At 55.7% G+C, this 18,242-nt stretch overlaps 1 protein-coding gene across 2 annotated transcripts in view; it reads right to left on the reverse strand.

Moving 5' to 3' along the window:
* FBLN2 (fibulin 2) overlaps positions 1–18,242 on the reverse strand; it is a 92,254-nt gene that overhangs the window by 57,707 nt on the left and 16,305 nt on the right. For both annotated transcript variants that reach the window (XM_003265009.3, XM_030801798.1), the window contains exon 2: positions 8,566–9,912. In XM_003265009.3, coding sequence (XP_003265057.2) covers positions 8,566–9,871 — 1,306 coding nt within the window. In that variant the 5' untranslated portion in view covers positions 9,872–9,912. The remainder of the gene's footprint in view (positions 1–8,565; positions 9,913–18,242) is intronic.

An 18,242-nucleotide genomic window follows, 5' to 3' on the forward strand; every position in this document is an offset into this window, starting at 1 on the left:
TCTCCTAGAGCTCAGCCAGCCAGCACCTCTCAACAGAAATGCACAGGCATAAGGACCAGAAGCCTGGCAGAGAAAGCTCATGGCCTCCACTGGAAACAACCCCGATGCCCCCAGCCGGGGAACAAGCCAGGCAAGGTCGATCCCTACAACGAAACACTACGCAACAATCAAAAAGACCCCCTGCCGATACACGCAATGGCACGGTCTGTTCATTTATAAAAGTTTAAGAGCAGGAAAACTAACCTCTGCCATTGGAAGTCAAGAGAAGTGGTTTCCCAGGAGGGGCACAAAGGAGGCTTCCTAGGGCCTGGTCTTGTCTCATGAGCTGAGGGTCAGCTCCACAGTGTGTTCACTTGTGAAAATTCATTTGAGTTGTGTGCTTCTGACAGGTTCTAGTGGTTATGTGTCAATGAACAGCGTACAAAGAAAAAAAGCACAGACACATTGACCTCACAATTCCACACTGGGGCATGGTGTAGAGATGCTCACAGCAGCATCACTTTTTAAGAGCAAAAGACTGGAACCAACCTGAATATCCATCAGTAAGAGAACTGGTAAATCAAAGATGGGGTCTGCATGCTGTGGGGCACCACGGCCGTCAAACACAGAAAGGGGACTTTCCATGCAGTGACAGGGAAAAGCTCCAAGATCCATTGTTATTTGAAAAAGGCATAGAACAGAACACTGTACATCCTCTGTTAGTGCTTGTGAAAAATACATGCACGCACCTACATGCTTGTAGTTGCACTGACCAGTGGTTCTCAAGTGTGGTCCTGGCCCTATAGGGTCTCCAAGACCCTTTCAGGGATCCATAAGGTCAAAATTATGTTTGTCATAACATTAGGACATCGGTTGCCTTCTTCACACACTCTCCCCCAGAGCACAGTGTATAGTGGAGTTCTCCGGAGACTACATGACAGTGTGATGATGTCATCACTTTGAGGCTAATGGGATGTGTGCTTGCGTATTCTAGAAGTTTCTAGAGCAATCTCATGAACACATGCTCAGCATCATTAGTCATCAGGGAATTGCAATCTAAACCACGATGAGATGCTATTTCATATACACTAGGATGGCTATAACAACTGGTGAGGATGTGGAGAAACTGGAACGCTTGTGCACTGCTGGTGGGAATGTAAAATGGTGCAGTCGCTTTGGAAAACGTCTGATAGTTCTTTTTTTTTTTTTTGAGGCGGAGTTTCACTCTTGTTGCCCAGGCTGGAGTGCAATGACGCGATCGTGACTCACCACAACCTCCGCCTCCTAGGTTCAAGCAATTCTCCTGCCTCAACCTCCCAAGCAGCTGGGATTACAGGCATGCGCCACCACGCCTGGCTAATTTTTTATTTTTAGTAGAAACGGGGTTTCTCCATGTTGGTCAGGCTGGTCTTGAATTCCCGACCTCAGGCGATCTGTCTGCCTCAGCCTCCCAAAGTGCTGGGATTACAGGCGTGAGCCACCGCGCCCGGCCTCAGTCTGGCAGTTCTTCTAAGGGTTAAACACAGAATTACCATGTGGTCCAGCAATGCCACTCCTAGATATGGTCCCAAGATGAATGAAAACATGTGTCCATATAAAAACTTACACATGAATATATATAGCTACATTACTCATAATACCGAAAAGTTGGAAGAATAATGTCCATCAACAGATGAACAGATTTTTGAAATGTGGTATATTCATACAACATTATTCAACCATGAAAAGGAATTAATGACACATGCTACCACATGAATGGATGCTGAAAACATTGTGCTAAGTGAAAGAGTCACACACAAGAAACCACATAGTGCATGATTCCCAGAGAGTCCAGGGGTATCCAGAATATGCAAATCCATAGACTCAGAAGGAAGATTCCTGGCTACTGGGGACTGGGAGAAAGGGAATGGAAAGTGACTGCTACAGGATGTGGGTGTCTTTCTGGAGCGATGACAATGCTCTGAGATTAGATTCTGGGAATGTCTCCACAACTCCGAATCTACTAAAACCCACTAGATTCTGCTCTCTCAAAATGGGGACTTTATGACTTGCAAATAATATCTCAATAAAGTGGTTTTATTTGCATAAACTAACAGAGTTAGTTTTAAAAATTAAAATAAAGAAACCCACCGCAGGCCTAGCCTTGGCCCCAGACCCTCAAGATGGGTTGGGTCCGGCTGTGAAATGCACACATTTTGCCCAGGCAGGCAAACACAGGGAGCACCCAGCTACCAGCCACCCAAACCCACTTGTACCTCTAGGTCCCCCATGGGAACCACAAGCCCCCCTCTTCCACTGGGAGACTGGGGCCCCCTGCTACAGCCCCAAGATGACAGTTTTCTCTTCCATGAAATGGGATGTCCACACAGAGTATCTCCAGGTTGCCAGAGTGAAACCTGCTGCTTCTGATAGATGCCCCTGAGCAGAGGGCCTGAACCCAGCTGCTAGCCAGGGCTGGTGGCAATGAGACCTGGGGAGCTGGCCTGGAGGGGCCTGCAGCAAATGCAGCGCACCTGTCCAGCCGCAGAGCTCTGTGGACCTGGGGCAGCCACCTGCTCCCATCCTCTCCGGCAGAGCCTCTACGCACAGCTGTGCTCTGGGTCTCTGCATTGACAACAGAGAGGATGTGTTCCCTTTCGGGAGCTCCTTGTGAGGGCCCTGTACCAACTCTGCCACTCTTCCTAGCCAGGGATCCTGTTAACACATAAGTTGGCTGGTGTCACTCCTCTGCTCAATACCCTGCTGTAGCTCTCACCTCAGAGTAGAAGCCAAAGTCCTCATGGTGGCCACAGGCCCTGGACAGCCTGCCCCAGTGACCTCCCAGATCTCCTATCCCCCTCCCTCTCCCCCACTTATCTCGGCTCCACTGGCCTCCTGTCCGGGCACCTTCCTGCCCTGGGGCCTTCGCACTTGCCGCTCCCGCTCCCTCTTTCAGGTATCCGCATGGCTCGCTCCTCCCCTCCTTTCAGCTTTCTGCTCAGGTCACCGCCCCAGGGAGGACTCCCCTGTCCACCCACCCTTCCTCTCACTGTGCTTTTTTTTCTTCTTTTTTTTGAGACGGAGTCTGGCTCTGTCGCCCAGGTTGGAGTGCAGTGGCGCAATCTCCGCTCACTGCAACCTCTGCCTCCCGGGTTCAAGCGATTCTCCTGCCTCAGCCTCCTGAGTAGCTGGGATTACAGGTGCCTACCACCACACCCAGCTAATTTTTGTATTTTTAGTAAAGACAGGGGTTTCACCATGTTGGCAAGGATGGTCTTGAACTCCTGACCTCAGGTGATCCATCCACCCACCTCGGCCTCCCAAAGTGCTGGGATTACAGGTGTGAGCTGCCTCACCTTGCTTTAATTTCTCTTAGCAATACCTCACATTACAGCAGATAATTCCCATGGACTTGTTTACTGTTTTCTTCCCCAACAGAATGTCAGCACTGTGAGGTGAGGGTGGGGACCATACCTCTCATATTCTCTGCAGAGCCCAAGGGCCTCTAGCAGGGCCTGCACACAGTTGGAGCTCTATAAATATTGGGTGGATAAATGAGTGAACTGGGGGGATCCCCCTAACCACCCTTTCTCTCAGTAATTCCTCCTCACCCTAGTTCTCTTGCCACCCTCTGAGCATCCCAAACCGTCTCTCCTCTGTTCCAAGCATTTGCTTACACTGTTCCTGGCCAGCTCAGATAGCACCTCCTCTGGGAAGCCTTCCTGAATCTTTGTGCCTTCGCTCAGCCCCCTCCCCCAGCTCCAGCTCTACTTTCTTCCTGTCTCCCTTCTGATGTTTCTAGAGATCTGTCCCCACAGCTGGATGCCTGTGTCTTGTTCAATCCCATATCATTTACTCTATAACCTTCATCAGGTGTCAGCTGTGAGCATGTCCTGGCGTCCCTGGGAAGGCAGAGATGAACCAATATGGACTTGGTTCACAGGCTGGGGACTGTGAGGAAGAGAGGCCTGTGTGATATCTGGGAAGGCTTCCTGAAGGAGGGGGCATGAGGGGCTCTGCAGTGTCAGCAGTGTTCCCATCTACTCATTCTGCTGTCCATAGCTGTGGCCTTGGGCAAGGCTCTTAACCAGCTTGGATCCTGTTTTCCCATCTCCCAAGTCCTCCCACAGCACTTGCTGGGCATGGACCATGTGCAAAGCCCATGCACATGCAGCGAGGGTGAAACTGGGGTCTCTGTGGGTTCCTCCAGGCCCACCAGCTGCCACCCCTGCCAACTCTGCTTCCAGCCTGCTTATGGTGGGCAGGACACAGAACTCGCCCTCACCGAGCACCTCCTGGGTGCCCGGCTCTTGTTTCTGTGATATGATCCTCCCAACAAGCTGGGGAGGTAGGCTCCATCTCCCTATTCTCAGCAGAGCACAGTCCAAGAGGTGTGGCTAGCAGCACCAGGTCACAGGCGGGAGGTGGTGGGCTGGGATGGGGGAGGTGGGGAGCATGCATGTTGTGGGTGGAGTGTGTAATGAAGTGCACGTGTGCCAGGGAGGGCATGCAGCCAGGCTCAGGAGCATGGTGCGTGCAGTGCAGCTTCCAGGGTTTCTGAAATAGAAGCGGCCCCACCCCTGGTCCCCAATCCTGCCTCTTAATGCCCGAGGCCTCTCTGTGGTCTGGGCTGTGGGATCCTGGAGAGCAGCTTTGTTCTCAGGAGCCCCAGTTTTCCCCTCTGCCCTGAGCTTTCTCAAATAAATTTTTGGGTGTGGGCTTTGATGAGGCCTGCTGGCTGTTAGGCCCCCAACTGAGTCCCCCTTATCTTGTCTGACGGCTGATCTGGCAGGGGACCCAGCACACGCAAAGGCCCAGAGACCACAATTAGGGCAGGGACAGGCAGCTGCAGCTTTTGGTGTGCAGGGAATGGAAGGTTTAAGGACCCAAGGGTAGAGGATGAATTCAAAGGGGACCCAGAAGCTCAGGCCTGGACAGATAAACATCCACACCCACACCCCACCTCTCACCCTTCTGCCCACCCATGGCCCACTCATCATCACCAATTCATGGGCTCTGGCTCCACAACCCACAGAATTTGAGCATGTGGCTTATGATTTTGTGCCTCAGTTTTTCCATCTGTAAGCAGTAGGGAGGTCCCTGCATCATGAGGCTGCTTTGAGGATTAAATGAGCTAATTCGTGTCCAATGCTCAGCTGAGGACTTGCTGAGCAATTAGAAATGTGACGATGATTAGTCACCATCTGTCCTCAGCCCACCCGCTGATATCTTCAACAGATACTCACAGAGCACCCTCACTGAGCCAAGACTGCGACAGTGAGCAAGGCAGACGCAACTCGCCCTCGTTTAGAGTCTAATGGGGGAGGAGGGCATTACAGGGATGTACACAGGCAGGTTTATCCCTGGTCACGGCCATGTGCACACAGCATGGGAGGGGTGGGAGACAGAAGCCCAGCGGGTGGGGTATCGGGCTGCCCAACTGAGCCTCTTGGGGGAAGTGGGGTTTGGGCCTTAGAGCCCCTGGCTGCTGTTGTTGGGGGAGGCCTTGGGGATCTAGATGATGGAGCAGCCCTTGGTGAGGAGAAGCTGGGGAGGTGGCTTTGCCCTGCTCAGCCCTGGGCCCTGCAGAAAGGGAGGTAATGGGGCCGGAAGTGACCCCTCCAGCCACGTTGCCATGGCAGCCCTGGGGCCTAGAAAAGGGGTTTCCAGCCAGTGCCCCAGGCCTGGCTGGGCTGGGGGTCCTGTCTTTGAGCTGGAGCCCTGCCAGGGATCCAGACTGCCTCGGCCAGGCCGTCCCTGCCTCAGAGCATGTCCAGATGTGGCCTAATGGAAGCCACATGCCCGGCTCCCTGGGCTGGGAAGAAGGGGTCTGACGTCTGTTGTCACTCAAGGGGCTTTGTGAGGGCGGCTTTTCCCGTAGGGCTGGCACAGTGGAGGGCCACATGGAGGAACCCTCGGGCAGGGCAGCCCTCAGGAGGTCAGAGGTTCCCAGAGCAGCTGGGGGCAGCCCCTGACCTGCAGAAGGCCTCTCAGCACAGCCTGTGGCCCCAGGAATGCATGGCAGGAAAGGGGCCCCTTCCTCAGGGCCTCACACAAGCAGGTTCTGCAGGGCAGGAGTATCTGAATGCTGTGATGCTCTGGCTAACAGGAAAACCCTAAAACTCAAATGACTGCTGCTGTCCACTGCAGACACCCCTCAACACGGTGACTCTGTTAGGCACCGTGCTCAGCGCTCCGTGATTACTGAGCACAACAGCCCTCTTAGTTTACAGGAGTAGAGAGTGGGCTACAGGGAGCTCGGGCCACCGCCTGTGGACATAAGGGCAGAAAGTGATGGAAGCAGGCTTCTCTTCTGCCTTCTTCAGCTCTTCAACCTCTGACAGTGGTTTCTTTCTTTTTTTTTTTTTTTTTTTTTTTTGAGTTTCACTCTTGTCGCCCAGGCTGGAGTGCAATGGCACAATCTTGGCTCACTGTAACCTCTGTCTCCCAGGTGGTGATTCTCCTGCCTCAGCCGCCCAAGTAGCTGGGATTGCGGGTGCCTGCCACCACGCCAGACTAATTTTGTATTTTTAGTAGATTTGGGGTTTCACCATGTTGGCCAGGCTGGTCTCGAACTCCTGACCTCTGGTGATCCACCCACCTCGGCCTCCCAAAGTGCTGGGATTACAGGCATGAGCCACCACGCCCAGCCCACCCTCTGACAGTAGCTTCTGAGTGCCCAGCATGTGCACAGGAGCCGGTAAGATGCTGAATGTACAGGGTTGAGCAAAACCCAGCAGAGACCCTGACCTTGGGGAGCTTGGGGCTTTGAAGAGGAGATAAAGACCCCAGCAGTCACAGAGGTGTGATGTTCTGAGCAGTGATGTGAGCTGAGGAGTGAAGTGGTGAGCCTCACTCAGGGGATCTGACTCCTCCTGGGGGTCAGGGAAGGCTCCCTGGAGGGAGCCTTGAGCTTCCACTTGAGCTGCAATGTGGAGGATGAGGTGATAAGTGGGCAGTGGTGAGAAGGGGGTGCTCCAGGCAGGGGAAACAGCATGTGCAAAGGCCCTGTAGCCAGAGGGAATTGAACTTGATTGAAAGGAAGCTCTGACTGGTGTGAGAAGAGGCTGAGGAGGGGCAGGAGGGAGCCATATAGGGCAGAGGGTGGCATGATCTGATTTGTGTTTGAGGTGCTCCCCCCAGGTGCGGGGCTGTCCCCTCACACTGAGGGAGCTCTGGGCCTTTCCAATGTCCATGGGTCTGTGAGGCCCCCAGATTCCCCAGGCTGTGGCAGCATAGGGTCATCCGCCCAGATTAACCTGTTTGCTAGAGGACTCCTGAAGCCTCTCCTCTCCAGTGTTGGCCCACGGGGGTTTCAAACTTGCGTGGGGTCTTAGGAGCATCACCCCAGGTCCCCATGGAAGCTAGACCAGGCTTCTGGACCTGCAAGCCCCCAGCTGATGTGACAGAATCACCCCCTGCAGGAGTTCAAGGCTCCTAAAGTGAGCAGGAAGGGGTCAGCCTCGTGGGGGCTGTGGCCCCTGTTTAGCAGCAGAGCCCTTTGAGGACGGTTCTTAGGTAGGCTCAGTGGACCATTCCCCTTCTCACCACAGCTCATGGGGTCTTCAAATGGGGTGTCTGACTGTGCTGGGCTATGGAGGACCTGCTGGGAGCAGGCATGGATGGGCAAGAAGAGGCCTGGACCACCTACTAGCTTCTGCACAGCCTCGGGCCGGTCCCCATCTGAAGCCTGGGTGCCCTGGTCCTGGCTGCCTGCTCTGATGTGCCCGATGGAATGTGTTGAACTTTGTGTCAGGTGGCTTGGAGGATATAGGGTCAGAAGTGCAGGCTCCAGGGCCTTCCAGGCCCACTGCTCACTGGTTGTGTGACCTGAGCCTACAGCATCACCCTTGAGCCCCAGTTGCCTCACTGGCGAAACAGCATACATGGTTGTAAGCACTCGGTGCTGCTGGAAGGAATGACGGGAAGCTGCCTGACCAGCTCGGAGAGAGGCCTCCATGGAGTGAGGGTACAGCTGGTGTGGCCCCACCACCTCCACTGGCCCAGCATGGCCAGCACCCCTGCTCAAATGGCCCACCCACCTCGCCTCTGTCCACAAGTTCACTTCTTTCTACAACACGTGCTTGTGAGATTAGAATTTGCTGCAGACACTTAGAAATGGGAAGATGTCACATAAAATTCAGCTTTCTGGCTGACATTTGTTGAAAAATTGGCAGAGGTGGCCATGCTAGGCTCCTAGGCCACAGGCCAGCCACCAGGGCAGCTGAGAAGAGACCGCCCTTCGCATTTCCTGCCAGGACACATGGGGGCCTACCGGGCTGAGGCAGGAACCCTCCTCAGGGCCCCCAGCTCTGAAGATATGCACCTTCTGGACCCTTGACCACTACCCCAGCCCTACCAGGGGGCCCAGCACCTCCCACAACAGGAACCCCACGCCCACCCACCCGCCCCATCCCAAGAGGTGGGCCTGGGAGAAGGTGCACTCTCACAGCCTCCTGCCCACACCAAGGGCCTGGGCTGGCCGCCCTAGGCCTGGTGCCACAGTCCGGCATCCCCAGCCCCAGGCAGAGACCTGGGGCAATGGCCAGAGCCTGAGGCTGCCCGTCCTGCACAAAGTGCCCTGAAGGAACCAGGACAGGGTCTTACCTTCAGGGCTACTTCTGGGGACAGAATGGACAGAGTTGGGGTCTGTGTCCTCCTCCACGTGGGAGTGGGGCAGAACTTGCGGCTTCCTGGGCACTTCCCGGGTGGGTGGGATCCAGGCTGCATCAGGCAGTGGTATGGACAGGATGGTGCTGGGGCTGGGCTTGACTGGATCCCTGGGAGAGCCAGGCATGGCCTGAGTCGGGACGAGAGCGGCCTTGCCCAGGCCCGGTGCAGGCGTCGCGCCCTCCGGCCCAGTGCTGCGGGACATGGCTTGGGCATCCGGGATGAGGTTCTCTTCGGGCCTTGCCCCAGCTTCTGCCCTTGCCCCAGCTTCTGCCCTCTCCTCCTGGATGGGAAGACTGGGTCCAGCTGGGGCTGTAGTGGGCAGCCCATCCAGCCCCCTGTGGCCACCTGCTGCCAGCTGCTCAGTGACAGCCATTTCCTCTCTCTCCTCCTCCTCCTCTTCTTCCTCCTCACTGTCCTCGGTCACTCTCCTAGCTTTGGCCTGCACTGGGGCTGGAGGACCCAGGGCAGCAGCCACTGTGGGCCTGGGTAGGGCAGCTGGCCAGGGGGGTGCCTGGATGGTGGACAGTGGCTGACTCCCACCTCCCAGAGCAGCTGGGGGGCCCCCTGCGCCTGCCTGGACTGCACCCGCCTGGACCTCGCCCCCCAGGGCTGCTGCTGCTTCCACCTCGGCCACCTCCTGGTCATAGCTGTAGGGGTCTTCGTAGTGTCGCTCGGGGTCACCCTCCTCGGCATCTGAGAAGTTCCCGTGGCAACCGGGGAGCTGGTAGCAGATGAGCTCTCCACCGGCGTCGGGGCAGTGGCAGGCCCGGCAGGGCGGCAGGTGAACAGTGTGGCCAGCGGCGTACTTGCGGCCCGCGTGGACGCAGCCCACCTGGCCGCACTGTGGGCAGCTATCAGCCACCACTACAGCCTCGATGCAGTTGGGCGGCAGCTCCGGGCACAGCATGAACTGGCAGCTGATCTTGCCGCCGCCTGGTGGGCAGGAGCACTCAGTGCTGCCGAAGTCCACAAAATAGGACTGACCGGCGGGCACACGGCCACGCACGAAGCCACCCTGTAGGCAGTCGTAGTACTGGTAGCCCTCACAGGCGCAGCCCTGCTGCACACACGTGGCGCAGCAGGCACCCGGCTCCAGTGCCTCCTCAATGCAGTTCTCCAGCGGCGGGCACTCGACGCCTGTGCAGTCCTGCCGAGGGGCAGCTGTGGCCACGCTGGGGCCCAGGGCCAGGGCCAGGCCCAGAGCAAGCCAGGCTCCCGCAGGCTCCCAAAGCAGCACCATGGTCCAGGCCAGCCCAGGACGGTCCCCTCTCCTGCAAGACCCTGGGGGAATCAGAAAGGAAGCCTGTCAGTACTGGGTGTGCATACACAGACAGGGTGCACACCGGCACGCACGCGGGCAGGGAGCCCAGCCTCAGCCACCTAACTCGCATGCTCTCATCCCCAGGAGCACACTAAGGACTGCCTCCCACACACAGGCTCTGCCACACATGGGGCAGATCACAGACAGGTGAGTGTGCAGTCACTGGGTGCCATAAGTGTTGACCTGGAGTCGCTGACAGCCCCACATGTGTTTACTGGGCCACTCGATCCTCCATCCTCACCTGCATTCTGACACAGGTCCTCTGAGTGAGCCCTCGTGCCCACACACACGCATGCATGGCCCCACACCCACTCGGTCACACTCACCAGGGCATGTCAGGCAACATGGCCCATAATCCTCCATGCAGTCAAACACGCTGTCTCACCCACAGCACGCCCACGTGCCAGTACACACCCTGGGTGGTCTCACATGCACGGTCCCATGCACACACCCGACCAATCCCTCCCCCCCAGATCCCTGACTCAGTCCCCAGCCACGCACCACAGCTGCTGGCCAGAAAATACTGTCAGTGGGGAAATGCTGGGCAAGAACAAGACCCCCACTACAGCCCCAGCCGGCAGACCCTAGGACTCAGGAACACCCCTCTGAGACCCTCAGGACTGCAGGCTTAGCCCCAGGGGACGCTCCTGTCTCCCTCCCCAGTAGCACTGGCAAATGCATCCTGATGCCTTGCTGTCCCTAACACCCCACCAACTCCCCCAGTCATGTCCATTCTCCCCGCAATCAGTCTCCACTCCCTCCCCGTGGTCTCTGCCCCTTCCTTCCATCTCTAGGCACTGTCCCCGCTCCAGTCTCAGCTCCCATCTGCACTGGAACAGCCCCGCCACCTCCCTGCCCACCCCGTCTCCACTCCTCCCCTTTCCCAGGGAACCCAGTCTGGTCTGAGAGCAGCTGGCCCCGACATGCCATGGCCCCACAGCCCGCCCCAGTTTCCCATGGCCAGCAAGGAAAGGTCTGGATTCCCAGCTGAGCCTGGCACTCAAGGCCCTGCAGGAGCCATCCCAACCTGACCGTCCCATGGGCCCTTAGGCCTGAACTCCCCCAAGGGCTCTCTTCTCCCCTCTCATCTTGCATAAGCCACTCAAATGCCACCTTCTCACCAGTCCTCATGCCTCCTCCCTCCTCCACCCTGGCCCAAGTCCCCAGTGCCTGTAGCCTCACTTGTGACCCAGTGGCCATACCTGCCTCTTATAGACAGCGTGCTCCCCAAAGTCACAAGTTAAGAGCTCCTTCTCCAACTCCCAGTCTAAAGCCCAGCCCCACAGGGCAGTGATAGAGGGACAGTGGGGCTCGTCACCATAGCAGTGGTCCCCAGGCCTGCCCCATCTCCGAAGGAAGGCCTCCTCTGCGCCCGGCCCCTCTAGGAACCAGGGGTTTATCAGCCAGCAAGACAGGTTCCCAGCGACCTCCCAGCACTGACACCCTCAGGGGTGGAGGGGCAGATAATAAACCCAAGAGCAAATCTGCAGAGAACTGAACGCCAGGCAGGCATGAGCCCCATGATGAAATAAATGAAGGGAATCAAGGAGACGGAAGGAGGACGTGGCAGTGTCAGGGGAGCCCATGTCAGTCCGGCGGAAGAGAACGCCTTCTCTGAGGAGGGCGTCAGGCAGGCAGTGGCAGGGCCAAGGGGCTGAGGACGGACCAGCAGCAGGAAGGTGAGGGACAGAGAGGGCCCCCAGGGCTGAGCCACGCCAGCACACAGGTGGTAACTGCGGAGCAATGGGCTTCCGGCCTGCTGTGAGGGCCTCTGGGCGTGCCTGCAAGCACTGGAGCCTGGACTCTCCAGTGCAAGGGACCCACCCAGCTGCCCACTGCGCTGAGACAGGGGAGCCAGCAGGGAGCAGGTGAGAGAGCCCAGGGCAGTGAGTGAAGAGAGGCAGGAGATGGTGGCACAGGGGATCTATTTTGTAGGACCCACAGGATTTGCTGATGGATAGGATGCAGTGGACAGAAGACAGAAGTCCAGGAGCGCCTAGAAGCGGGAGCTGTGTGACCGAGGCAGGGAAGGCTGCGGTGGAGGGCCATGGACGGGCGGGGAGATGGAAGCCCATGCTCAGACCAGGCTCAGGGCCGGGGGAGTACCAGGGAGCCTTTGGGGACTCCAGGGCTGACGTCCCTGCCCTCACACTGAGGTGCCACTTCAGGAGGCTGAAGGACTCTGTAAAGCCACTGACATTAGGAGTGGGCCCCTGGGAGAATCAGGGCCTTTAATCCCAGTCAGCAAAAGTCAGACTGCAAGGGAGAGGCCCTCAGGTCCACTCTCAACAGTTCTTTCTGTGTTTGTTTTTAGAGACAGGGTCTTACTCTGTTGTCCAGACTAGAGCACAGTTATGTGATCATAGCTCATTGCAGCCTCAACCTCCCGAGCTCAAGCAATCTTCCCACCTCAGCCTTCTGAGTAGGTGGAACTACAGGTGCACACCACTACACCCAACTAATTTTTTTTAAACAGGGGTCTCACTGTGTTGCCCAGGTTGGTCTTGAACTCTTGACCTTAAGCGATCCTCCCGCCTCGGCCTCCTACAGTGCTAGGATTACAGGCATGAGCCACCGTGCCAGCTGACAGTGTCTTTTAAGAAAGGAAATCTTTGGCCAGGCGAGGTGGCTCACGCCTGTAATCCCAGCACTTTGGGAGGCCAAGACAGGCAGATCACTTGAGGTCAGGAGTTCGAGGCCAGCCTGGACAACATGGTGAAACTCTGTCTCTATCAGAAATACAAAAATTAGCCAGGCATGGCGTGTGCCTATAATCCCAGCAACTCAGGAGGCTGAGGCAGGAGAACTGCTTGAACTCCGGAGGCGGAGGTTGGAGTGAGCCGAGATCATGCCACTGCACCCCATCCTGGGCAACAGAGGGAGACCCCATCTCAAAACAAAAGGAAATCTTTGGTGAACTGAGATCCAAGCTCCCTGCCCTCCTGCCTTCAGGTGCATCACACACCTAGGCATGAACTTTGCGTCCTGAGAGGACAGTACCCTGGCCACAGGACACAGGGCTGTCCTAGAACTTCTTCCAGAAGAACTTCCTTCCCAGCCCACCCAGTCCACCAAGTCTGTCCCCTTGCTCTGCTAACCGGCACAGCCCCCAGGGTGACCTGGCCCCTTGGCCCCCAGGGCCCCCAGCATCACATTCTGTCCATGCTCAAGCAATCCCAAACCTCAGGCTTGCCCATCTCCCCACTCCAGGCCCAGGGCAATGATAAAGAATATCAGGCCCAAGCCTGACTCTGCATTCTCCATATTTGCTGCACAACCCCAGGCACAGCCCTGGCCCTCTCTGAGCCCTAGTTCTGCATCCACCCAGTGAACGTGTTCCACCATACCTCAGGTCATGGTCGGGGGCCCACCCGCATTATCTGGCCCATAAGTGCATTTTGTTGGGCTCACACAGTGGGTTTCTCATTTTAAATTGGTTACCAGCATGCATAAATTGAAAACGTTCACATAAAAATTCAGGTTTCCAACTCCTGTTTCAAGCCACAGAGCTCTGGCCACCCTGAGATGTCACATGGGGTGTGAGCTCCCAGGTTCCCCATGTCGTGCGGGCCCCCCCAGATGTATGCAGCTCAGAGTATCCTGGTGCTGTCTGATGGTTGTATGTCCACTCAGGAGGGGAAAGGACCATCTGGGATGTGTCGAGAGGGAGTGGCCCATGTGGTGAGGGGGCCCAGGCCCCTTGGGGTGGCTCACCTGGGAGAATAGCAGACCTCCCTGTCCTCACATCTCCACAGCTGCTCCCAATGGGGCGTGTATGTGTGGGGCGGGAGGTGGGGGCATGGAGGAGATGGCAGATGTCAGCTCCAAGTGAAGAACGCTCCCTCCAGGGCAGGGACAGACCAGGCTGCTGGGAAGGAGTGAGCTCCCTATCGCCAGAGATAAGCAAGCAGGGCTGGGGACACTCGTACAAGAGAGAAGCAGGAGGGCACAGTCTCTACACTGCAGGGTCACAGAATCAAACATGCCTCTCCTGGGAGCTCCAACTGAGTTTTCCCACAACCCTGGCTTCTGCAGACAGTCCCCACCCCTCAGCAACCTGAAAAAAGAAGCCCCTGGAGATGGGGTGGGGAAGGAGGCCTGACCTCCCTGCAGGCGGCAGTCCCAGCAGTCAGAGCCTGGCCAGCAAACAAAGCCCCTGGGAGACTGGCTGTGGTGGCCAACCAGGCAGTCACACTGCGCCAAGCCAGCCCTCCCAGGTGGGGACACAAAAAACAAGATACAAAGTAAAACCACTGCAGCCTCTCCCTTGCACCCATCAGGAAGGCAAACACTAGGATAGTGGTGTTATTATCATTCTTATGCCACTGGCCGAAGTGTCACCTGGAGTAGCCTCTTTGCAAGGCAGTACCCACGTGAGAATTCAGCACGTGCACTCCATGACCCTGTGCTTCTGACGCCCAGTGTGCGACTCAGAGATGTCTGTACCAGGTCCATATGGCCCCTGGTGGTCACCGGGCTGCCATCTGGGGACAGGAAAGGTTGGTAGATGGAGGCCACTGGGCCAGTCACTGTCCAGGCTGGCCTCAGGCTGCAACCCTAGGAGGGGTGAAGGTTGGCAACTGCTGGCACTTTTAAAAGATGAATGCTTTACGTATCATGTGTGTAACATATATCACGGCATTAAAAAATAGGCAGGAGACAGGATCTTGCTCTGCTGCCCAGACTGGTCTCAAACTCCTAGCCTCAAGCAATCGCCCTGTCTCGGCCTCCCAAAGTGCTGGGATCACAAGCGTGAGCCTCTGTGCCTAGCCATTCCTCTGTAATTGGCGGCCCATTCTTCATAGGAAGAGCCAAAATGACAATGGACATTTAGGTGACAATAAGGACGTCAAGCCACCATGAAGTGGCACTCAGCACTTAGCATCCAGGAGTGCATCCAGCACTGTGAGGAAGGCTTTGCCACCGGAGTGGAGACACAAGAGCAGGCTCCAGACAGGACCAGCGGCGGGTGGGGCTATCACAGCTTTGGTCTTTGTTGATCAAATCCCTGCTGTGGGTGGGGGGACCAGGGTATTCTAAAGTGGCGGCAGGGTTCACACCTGGAGTTACATATTCAGGGCCATCACTTGAACGTGCACAGGGCAGTGTGGGGGCGGGGAGAAATTCAGCCAGGGTCTCCCCAGGGAGTGTCCAGCAGGGACAGGTGACTCAGCACACAGTGTGAGCCCCCTGGAGACTTGCCCACTCCTCACAAGGCGCCTGGGGCAGGCAGGATGGGGAGGGAGGGCTCCGGCACATCAGAGTCAGAAGTGCCTCAGGATGTGGCTCAGGCCCCAGCTGCCTCTCTCACCTGGCCACAAGCTCCTCGCTCTGCTGTCCTGATAGGGCTGGGCCCCAACCTACCACAAAAACAAACACACATCCTATAGTAAAGCGACACTGCCTCCTTTGATAAATTAACCTTCACATTCATCCACAGCAGGCCCCAGATGAAACCTCTCTGGGCTGGCCAGGACACTGGAAGGTCAAGGCCACCTGGGGGGACATCCCCAGTGCTGCCACTGTGGAAAGGGGGGGTCCCACCTTAGTGAGCACACAGGCCACAGGATATGACACTGGATCAGAAGGAAAGGTCTTCCCACCTCCAGCTCTGACCCTTCTGGCTCTGATGAGATCCAGCAAATACAGATCTGGGATGTGCATAGGCATCTCAGAGAAATGATGGAGAACTGTCTAGCATTTAAGGATGTCCTGTACAGTATTTGGGACACATCTGTCACTTATCTGAAATTCCAACTTAACTGGGCAACCTCCATTTGATCAGGCAACTACAGATAAGAACAAAGTCTCAGGTTGGCGCCAGTATGGCTTTAAAATTTTTTAAATATTTGCAGGGGATCTCTTTTAAAAACTAATAAGCAGCTGTATCAAAACACTGGGACTTGCAAACTGGGACTGCTGGGGATGGCAGCAGGGAAATAAACACACAAGACACAGACAAGACAGTGACAAAGAAACCCATAATCAGTACCACCTGGCCCGCTGGCTGTGCCCACACGGCTGCCCCTGGGCCCGAGTCCAAGCAGAGAGCAGGCACAAACCAGCCACCCAGCCTGTTCACACACAGATGTGTTCGTGGGGCCCACGTGGTGCTTTTTAAATTAGTTGCCAATATTATTCATCGATAATTAGTTTAAAATGATAACATTTAATGTCAGGACACTTGACATTGAAGCTGTGGGGCCCAGCAACAGGGCTTCCCTGGGCTAATTTGGATCCACACTCCCTTCCCATTGGCATCGTTGGGCTTCCTGGGTCGTCTCTACCAGCCTGAACACTCCAAGGCCTGAGCGTCTCTTGTCCACACCAGGAGGAGAGAGGCCTGGATGAGGTGGGAGCTCCTGCCCCTCCAACCACCCCACCCCAGGGTCGCCTCCAGAATAGCTTTGTTTCCTGGGTTAGTACCTGCCTCTTCTATATGTGACAGATGCTGGGAGTTCTCACCCTCTTCCAAGGAGACCACCCCTAGCCACATGGTGTAGTCGGCCTCAGTAGGTCAGCTGCATCAGAATCCAACCCAACGCCCACAGTAATGAAAGACCCATAGTGCTCAGAGGGGTACGTGAGCTGCACACTGTCTTAGACGGGGCTCCCCAGAAGCAGAGTCCGAGGCAGGGACGCTTGAGGGCATGGTCTGTCGGGGGAGAGCTCTCAGGAGAAGGGCAAAGGAAAGCAGGCAGAGCCAGGGGGAGCTGGGCAAGGATGCATCTCAGCTGGAGTCGTGACTCACGAGAAGCCATGCAGTGTGGGGGGCACCCCGGGCGCATCTCACTCAGAGGCATGTCAGTCACTGGCCAAAGACCATGGAGAGTGACCTCCCAGGCACTTCACGGGGAAGTGACACCTGCCAGCAAAGGGCAGGCAGCTGGAGAAGGCACAGGTGTGAGCCATCAGCAGCCAGCACCTGTGGCCGCTGGGAGACGTGCACCTCCAGGTGAGAGACCTGGGTGGGCACCCACAGTGGCCATGGAGTTTACTGAGCACGGACACACAGCCACACACCAGGCAGAGGCAGGGAAAACAGCCTGATCCTAGAAACTGTCCAAAAATCTACCCTTAATTTATAAGTGGGCCTGAGACCACCTGAGGCCCAGAAAGTAATTTTTTAAAAATAATATTTGCGCATCCAAGTTCACTACAGTGTTATTCATGATAGACTCGAGTCACACGGATCAACCCAAGTGACCATCAATGGATGGATAGATAAACAAAATATTCCATACAATGGAACATTATCAGCCTTGAAAGGAGGGGCATTCTGACCCATGCTGCAACACAGATGAACCCTGAGGACACTGTGCTAGGTGAATAAGCCAGACACCAAAGGACAAATCCTGTGTGATTCCACTTCTATGAGATATCTAGAGTCACCAAATTCAGAGACAGAAAGTAGAATGGTGGGTGCAGGGACTGGAGGTGGGCAGCAGGAGGAGTTCCTGCTTAATGGGGACAGAGTTTCTGTTCAGGATAATGAAAAAGTTCTGGAAATAGATAGTGGTAATGGTTGCACAATGTGAATTTCCATAATGCCACTGAGCTGTGCACTTAAAAAGGTTAAAATGGTAAATTTCAGCCAGGCGTGGCCTGCAATCCCAGCACTTTGGGAGGCCAAGGGGGGTAGATCACGAGGTCAGGGGATAGAGGCCAACCTGGCCAACATGGTGAAACCCCATCTCTACTAAAAATACAAAAATTAGCCAGGTGTGGTGGCATATACCTATAATCCCAGCTACTTGGGAGGCTGAGGCACGAGAATTGCTTGAACCCAGGAGGTGGAGGTTGCAGTGAGCCAAGATCGCTCCACTGCACTCCAGCCTGGGCGACACAGCAAGACTCCGTCACCAAAAAAAAAAAAAGTAAACTTCATGTTATGTATATTTTACCAAAATAAAAGACAATAATCACACATGTGCACTGTAGAGCCAAACGTAAATAACCAAAGAACAGGGAGAAGAAAGGGAAGAAGAACTGCACTGAAGATGGACAGGAAATAAGGGCTGCTCCTGACACCTCCCCGTAGCAGTATGCTTCCTGGCAGCCAAGGCCAAAAGGGAAATGAGAGGTGACCCGGTGCTCCTTCTCTGATAAGAGGAAGTCATCTAGTTCACTGGGAAAAATAAGCTTGTTCTTGGCACAAAGCATCAAGTAGGGATTTTAGCTGTTAATCAAGTTCGTGTCTAACTATCACTCTCTCAGTGCCAACACAGTGCCAATCACTGGACTGAGAGTTTCCAGGGATATTTATTTTCCTTAACCATTTAACACCTAC

This window comes from Nomascus leucogenys, chromosome 21, assembly GCF_006542625.1.
Source record: "Nomascus leucogenys isolate Asia chromosome 21, Asia_NLE_v1, whole genome shotgun sequence".
NCBI lineage: Eukaryota > Metazoa > Chordata > Mammalia > Primates > Hylobatidae > Nomascus > Nomascus leucogenys.